At 69.4% G+C, this 7,461-nt stretch overlaps 1 protein-coding gene across 1 annotated transcript; it reads left to right on the top strand.

The window, feature by feature from the left end:
* Positions 1 to 556: 556 nt before the first annotated feature.
* On the top strand, positions 557 to 1,727 carry CRYBA4 (crystallin beta A4; the record flags this gene model as incomplete). The annotated part of the gene is made up of 5 exons (XM_084272153.1): positions 557 to 595; positions 687 to 805; positions 992 to 1,133; positions 1,266 to 1,408; positions 1,580 to 1,727. The coding sequence occupies 5 exons, from the start codon at positions 557 to 559 to the stop codon at positions 1,725 to 1,727; spliced, it is 591 nt and encodes a 196-aa protein (XP_084128279.1).
* Positions 1,728 to 7,461: the final 5,734 nt, after the last annotated feature.

The following is a 7,461-nucleotide window of genomic DNA, read 5'->3' as shown; positions in this document are numbered from 1 at the left end:
GGTGCTCAGCTCTGGGTGCAGCTCGGTGAGCACTGGGGACCTGCGCTGGGCTGCCTGAGCTGGGGCTTTGGCTCAGGGATGTGCCAGTGGGAGGAGGAGTGCCCCGGGCACGGGCAGCTGTGGGCAGCCCTGTGTCGGGCAGGCAGCACGCCCACCCTGCTGCGGTGCTGCCAGGACGTGTGCCAGGGCCACGGCTGCCCTGCCAGACACAGGCTGCTCCACACGGCCTGGGTGGCAGCCCTGGGGGGCTGGGAGAGCCTGCTGCAGCGTGGAGCCACCCCCATCACTGCCTCCCACACTGCCAGGGACGGGACAGCACAGCACAGGGTCCCGAGGCGGAGGCTGGAGTGAGCCCCGCAGAGCAGAGCTGAGCTGAGCTGAGCTGAGCTGCAGGCTCCTGCCTCCACCTGCCTGCACTGCCCATGGGGGGGTCCACGGAAAGGCATGGGGGTCCCAGGGGAGGGCAGAGCCCCAGGCCAGGCTAACAGTGGCCAGCAAAGCACCAGCTCCATGCCAGGCTCTAACGGTCCTGTTCTCACGTCCCAGCAGGGCCACCATGACCCAGCGCTGCAGGAGATCCTCTGGTCTCTGGAAGGTACTGGAGCACTGCAGCCTGAGCCCCGCGAGCGCCCAGCATGGGGCTGCAGCGTCTGCAGGAGCCCCCTGACTCCCTCCATCCCCCCCAGATCGTGGTGTGGGACGAGCCTTTCTTCCAGGGCAAGAAGCACGAGTTCACTGCCGACTGCTACAGCACCCCGGAGCACGGCTTCAGCACCGTCCGCTCCTGCAAGATCGAGAGCGGGGCGTGAGTGGGGGTCACAGGGGGCTGCCACCCCGTGGTGCTGTGGGACCCCACGGATGGAGGGGGGTTGAAGGATGGAGGTCTCCAGTGCCTTTTGCCACCCGAGCCGCAGGGCTGTCTCCTCCGGGGAACGCCCCTGTGCCCGGGTGTGAGCAGGGCGGGGGGCTCCACGGGGGTCTCACCCGGCAGGTGGGCAGGCTTCGAGCACTGTGGCTTCCAGGGGCAGCAGTTCGTGCTGGAGCGCGGCGAGTACCCGTGCTGGGAGGCGTGGAGCGGCAGCAACGCCTACCGCGTGGAGAGGATGTGCTCCTTCCGCCCCATCGCCTGCGCCGTGAGTGACCCCCTCCAGCTCCCCGCCGTGGGGCCGGCTACTGGAGCCCACCGTCCCCAGAACCCACCGCCGGCCGCTGGCTGGGGGCTGGGCAGGGTGGCTGTGCCCACACCGTGCCCCTCTCGGCCGCAGGACCACGGGCGCAGCAGGCTGATGCTCTTCGAGCAGGAGAACTTCCAGGGCAGGCGGGGGGAGCTGAGTGATGACTGTCCCTCCCTGCCCGCCCTGGGCTGGGGCAGCAGCTCCGTGGGCTCCTTCTTCGTCCGCTCTGGCGCGTGAGTACCCCGGGGGCTGGTGCCCCGCCGGGACCGGGCACCCCAGGGCGCACCCCGGAGCTGAGGATGCTCTGGCAGCTGCCTGCATCCTGCCCGCTGCCCAGCACCTGCAGCATGGGGATGCTTCACAGCGCTGCCAGCCCTGAGCTGCCACTCCCTGCCCTGTCACAGGTGGGTCTGCTCCCAGTACCCGGGGTACCGGGGCTTCCAGTACCTCCTGGAGAGCGACAGCCGTGCGGGCGAGTACAAGCACGTGCGGGAGTGGGGCTCCCACGCACAGACCGGCCAGGTCCAGTCCATCCGCAGGGTCCAGCAGTGACACCGGCACCGGAGCTGCCGCAGCCACCGTGCCACCGGCTGCACACCCTGGGCACCGTCTCTCCCGCGGGGCAGTGGGGACAAAGCTCAATAAAGGCTCGGTTGTCGCAGGAGGAGCACTGGCAGTTGGGGGGGGGGGCAGTGCCGGGGGGGGTTAAGGCTGGGAGGGATGCTGTGCTCGAGGGCAGAGCAGGGGCAAGGATGGGGTGGGGGGAACAACCGTCCTTTTCTTTCCCTGCAGCCAGCACGGGCATCCACACATCCCCATCACAGGCAGGTGAAAGCCCTGCCTGGGTGGGGTGTGGAGCCACGATGAGGTGCAGTGGCCTGTCCTCAGGTCTGCTGCCGGAGCCAGGGACCTGTGGGGACAGGGAACGGTGCTCAGGCCCGACGCAGGGGTGAGGAGCCGGGTGCTGAGCCAGCCGGAGCAGCATCACAGCCCATGCTCAGGGCTGCACTCCTGCCCGTGAGGACCGTGTCCAGCCCGTTCCTGCAGGAGCCCAGCTCAGCGCTCTGCCAGACCCCATCCCTGTCACCCTGCAGCCCCCGTCTGCTCTGCCTGGGCCGTGCTGTGGCTGCAGCAGGGCTGAGGGCACCGTGCAGCCGCTGCCCAGCCTCCCCCTTGCCCGGGAGCTGGAAGGAGCTGCGGGATCCACTGCTGTGTGTTGTGTGCCCATCCCCACACCCCTGCACCCAGGCCAACCTGCGGCACCCTCCAACCCCACAGCTCCCCACAGCCCCCTGCACAGGGCCAGGCGAGCCCCTCTGCCCGCAGTGGGGCAGAGCAGAGGGCCAAGCCCTGTGCTGGCCCCAGAGCAGCGAGGTGATGCCGCAGGCAGGGTGCCTGGCCCTGGGCTGTCACTGTGGGGGGCCTGGGGCAGCCAGGAGCCGTGGTGGGCAGCTGATAAACCATCCTCGGCTCAGGAGAAAGCACAGTTAAGCGAAGCCGGGAAGGATTTCTCGTTGCAGAAGAGCTCCTGAGGGAAGGTTTGGCGTGACGAGTGTGTCCCCCCCACCCTGATTCTGCCATTCGCAGCAGCAGGACCACCATGGGAGACGCTGCTGCCCAGGAAGGCTGGATGCTCTCTGCAGGAGAGCACAATGGAAAACGCAGGAGAGAAGCAACAAAACATTTCAGGGGTGGGCTGAGCCAAACCCTCCTCTCCTGCCACCCCCGGGGCAAAGCGGGCTGGGGCCGCCAGCCAGCGAGAGCCGGAGGAGCCGCCGAGCTTCCGGGGCGCATCTGGTGCGGGGTCCAGCCCCCCCTCTGCCCCGGAGCCCCGGGGGGGCATGCGGGGGGCCGGGAGCGGGGCCAGCGCACAGCCGGGCACGGCTGGCAGCGGGGCCGGGGGTTCCCCGGGGAGGACCCGCGGAACAATGCAAGAGCCGGGCGCTGCGGAGGGTCCTCCCAGCCAGCACCCCCCCGGCCTGGGGATGGGGTCCGCCCCCGGCGCCGCTGGGCACAGCCGGGCAGGGCTGCGGACCCCCGCCGTGTGCTGGGCTGGGCTCCGCCGGCCCTCCCGCCCCGCCGAGCGCGGCCCCGAGTGGGGGGCTGCCCCCCCGCGCCCCTGCCCCGCCACCTCGGCTGTGGGGCGCCCACGCCGCCCCAAATGCCTGCGGGGAGCCCCCGGCACCGCGGCGGGACCGTGTCCTGGGACGGGAGGGGAGGGGGTGGGGGGGTGGGGGTGTCCCCCGGGTCTGCCGCAGCACGGGGCGGCGAGGGGCGGCGGGCAGGCGGGGGGCGGGGGTAGGGGGAGGGATGGGGGGGGGGGAAGGTGACTCGGCCGCATTTCCAGCATTAAAATTTAATGGGGGTTGCAGCATCCTCCTGCGCCGTAGGTAGGGCCGGGCGGGGGCCGCGGGGGCTGCGGGGGGAGGAGTTTGCGTGGCAATATCTTTCCCGGGGCTGCTCTCTGGAAAGCTCCAGCACAAAGACGCTGCGCGGCGGCCGGGAGCGCGCGGAGCCCGGCGGACCCCAGCCCAGCCCCCCCGGCATCAGGTACAGCCGCGCGGCCCTTCGGCTCTGCTCTGCTCCGGGGACCCCTCTCCGGGCGCTGGGGGGGGGTCTGGGGGCGTCGAGCGGAGCCCCCGGGGGGGGCGGGGGGCCGTTCCCCCTCCTCGGGGTGGGATGCAGGGACGGGGCCCCGGGATGCGGCTGGTCCGGCCGAGCATCACTCCGGGGGGGCGGCGGGGCCGGCGCTGAGCTCCGTCCGCTCGGGCCCCCGGGAAAATGCCCCCCCTTCCCCTTCCCTCCCTCCCACACCCGGTATATTCCTGTTCCCTGGGTGTAATCCCCAGGCAGTGGCGGGCGGCAGCTCCTCCCGAGGGATGCGGGGGGCAGCCCGGGCCCCTCGCCCTTTGTTAGGGGCAGGAGCACCCGCAGCACCCGCAGCACCCGCAGCACCCGCAGCGCGTTCCCGGGCACCGACCCGGCCCGGCCGGCGGCTCCCGCCCCCCAGTTAACAATACCTGACGCGCCCCGTGTTTGTTTTCTGTTTGGTTTGTTGCAGAAACCCGATCAAGACCCGGGCTCGAGACAGGTAAATGGATTCTTGCCTGATTTTCAGTGCTCCTGGAAGGAGATGCAGCCCCAGTGCTGGGCTGCTGCTTTGTCTCCAACCCCCATTTCCTCCTACACCCTTAGGTAGGGGGTTAGAGAAGAGGCGGGGGCCAGCACACCCCCACCCCTTCCCCAGCGCAGCCCCTCGCCCTGCAAAGGGTTAACCTGACAGATGCCACCCGGGCTCCTCTTGGGGAGCCATTTTCCCTCCCTCATTGTCTCACCGCCTTTGTGTGAGACTGCATCCCGCCCCGGGGGAGCCGAGGGGAGCCCAGGAATGATCAGGTCTGCGGTGGGAGCCTTTCTGCCCCCCCCCCCCCCCTTCGCGCCCCCCCCCCCCCAGCTGCAGACAAAGGGATGCATCACCTGGCACCGCTGCGGCAGCACCGGGGCCCCGGCTGTGCCGAGCCTGGGCTCTGCCCGGTGCCGGTGAGGGATGGGCAGCGCTGGCAGGGCTGAGGGAAGGCTGTGCTGACCCCCTTGCTGGGAGCTGGGGGTGCCCCCACGCTGCATCTGGGAGCAGCCAGCACCGTGTGCCTGCGGCAGCACTGGCATCCCCCCTGCGCCTGGGCATCTCCCCTGCTGCCCTCACCCCCAGCTCCTGCCTGCAGCGCAGCTTGCGCTCTCCTCCATCCTCCTCCTCACTCGAGGAGGGGGGTTTAGCCCCCATTTGACTCCTGGGTGCTCAGCCCTGGGACACTCTGTGCTGCGCTGCCAGCCCCCAGCAGCAGGGGAAGCTCGAGCTCTGGCTGGTGGGTTTGGGTACGGCTGCCCACACAGAACTGCCTTCCTCCCCCCAGCTCCTGGGCGAGAGAGCAGCCATCCTGCGGGGTCACCTCCTGCCTGCCCACCCCCCTACCCACCCCCAGGCCCCTCCTGCTCAGCAGGGAATCCAACTGCCAGATGCTCCATGGCATCTCTGCTTCCCGGCACCCCACCAAGCCCCAGCCCGGCCCCACAGCAGGTGCTGCGTGGCTGTGCTGTCCCCATGGGAGGGACTGTCCTGTGGGCACTGCCCACATCGTGCCATCGCGGCTCCACAGCTGGACTGTGGATCCATCATGTCCCAGATCCCCAGGACCTGCTGCTGTGGTGGCTTTTCCATCCAGGAGGGGCAGCAGGGACGGGCTGGGTGATGGCACCAGCCCCCTGCACCCCTGCACCCACATCCCTGTGGAGGTGGAGGTGGAGCAGGGCCCATCACAGCGTGTTTGGGACCACCAGCCGCTCTGCTGTGGGCAGAGAGTGGCCCAGTTTAACTGCAGGGCAGAGGCAGAGGGGCACTGGCAGCAGTGACAGCGGTGACAGTGGTGACAGCAGCGCTGGCTGGGGCAGCCCATCCCACCCCCAGAGTCCCAGCAGCAGACAGGGATGGACAGTTTGGGGCATTCCTGGTGTGATCCACCCCAGTACCCCCCTGTGCCTGGCAGCAGGTCTGGCTGCCCCCTTGCTCAGGGGATGCAGCTCAGGGCATTTCCATGGGTGTCCCCCAGCAGGCAACAGGCAGCTGAGCAGACCCTTGAGCACCTGGGTGCTGGCTTGGGGGGCACCCTGGGGCAGGGGGTTCACCTGCTGCGGGAGGGAGCTGGGTGTTGCCGTGCTGCCCACAGGCAGTGCCAGGGCTGGGCTGTGGGTGTGCCTGAGCCGGTCCCTGCTCCAGGCATGGCATCACCTCCCCCCTCCCCACCGAGGTCTGACCTCTCCATCCCACAGGATCTGGCCCCTTCCTTTGCTCCCAGCTTTGGGCAGCACTGGGGGACCAGGAATGGTACCAGCAGTGGTGGGGTTCAGAGCAGAGGATGCCACCCCCCGGGCTTTAACCCTGTGGGGATGGTGGGGAGCTGAGGGGGGGTCTGTCACCTCCTGCCCCCCTGCCAGGCCCCCAGCAGTGCTGCATCCCCGCTGGCCGGGCTCTGCCCAGGGGTGCCGGCGCCGTGCTGCTCCCTGCTGCGCCGGTCGCTTTCTTTTGCAGCTGGTAGTGACTGACCTGAGGTCTGTTCACACACAGCCCCCTGCGTGGCCCCCGCGCCGGAGCAGCCAGACAGGACGGGGGGACATTGCACGGTGCTTGTGTAGCTGGTGACCACAGGTAGGATCCCCGGGAAGGGGGACGTGTGCCAGCCCCATGCTCCCCCCAACCCCTGATGACCCCAGAGGTCTCTGGGCAGCTGGGAGTCTGCCTTCCTCCCTGGGGTCCCATCCCCTTGTGGGCTCTCCCCAAGGCTCCAGCTGGGTCCATGGGGTCCCACCATCCCTGGGGCCACCCTCTCAAGAAGGTGTGTCCCCCCAAAGTCCCCAGTGGTGGGGAGGGAGCGGCCACCCTGCCCAGGTTCTCACAGCATCTCTGCTCCCCAGTGCCACCAGCCCACGGGGCACAGCCCCAGCTCCTGCCCAGCCAGGCCGGCTGTGCCGAGGGGAGCAGGGGCTCCGGGACCCACCAGCACCACCTGCACAAGGATGCCAGAGCCGGGCCGGCCCCAGCAGAGCGACCCGGCGGCGGCTGCCGTGGGCTGGAGCCACAAGCCCGGCTGCCGCAGGGGATGCAGCTGACGAGACGGCCCTGGTGACACCCAAGGACGGGGGTCTGCGTGTGCATGTGGTTTTCCTGCCGGGTGTTGGGGGCCCCTTCTGTCCTGCTGCTCCATCCCAGCCAGACCCAGGCCATGGGTCTCCCCGTGTGCCCTCCCCAGCAATGGGCAGGGTGAGACCCGTCCCCTCGGCTGAATGCAGGAGGAGGGAGAAGGGGACGGGGACGTGAGTGGAGCTGGGCCAGCTCCTCAAGGAGACGTGATGGCCAGAGCCCAGAGGGACCCTGGTTGTCCCCACTGATCCTGCCCATCCCTCTGCCTGTCAGCAGAGTTCTGGTGCTTTCTGCGGGGGAAGTGCCCTGCTGTGGTGGTGCCATGTCCTGCCAGGACCCTGGAGCATGGTGGGGGGACCGACACGGGCAGCACATCATCCTCTCATGGCCCCATGTGGCCGGCAGTGGCCCCATGAGTGGCCACAACCATCAAGCACCCAAGGGTCCTGTGAGCAGGCAGGGGGACTCTGAGTATGCAGCAGGCTGAGGACAGACACAGCTCGTAGCAGGTGTTACAGCCCCTTGACATCCCAAATGGAGACGGATCCTGGTGGGGATCAGAGGGACCCAGTGCTGCAGGAGGCAACCCAGAGG

The sequence above is a fragment of the Gallinula chloropus genome, assembly GCF_964237585.1.
Source record: "Gallinula chloropus genome assembly, chromosome: 17".
NCBI lineage: Eukaryota > Metazoa > Chordata > Aves > Gruiformes > Rallidae > Gallinula > Gallinula chloropus.
Note: the sequence above shows the minus strand (reverse complement) of the source record. Positions and strands in the feature narration are given on the sequence as shown.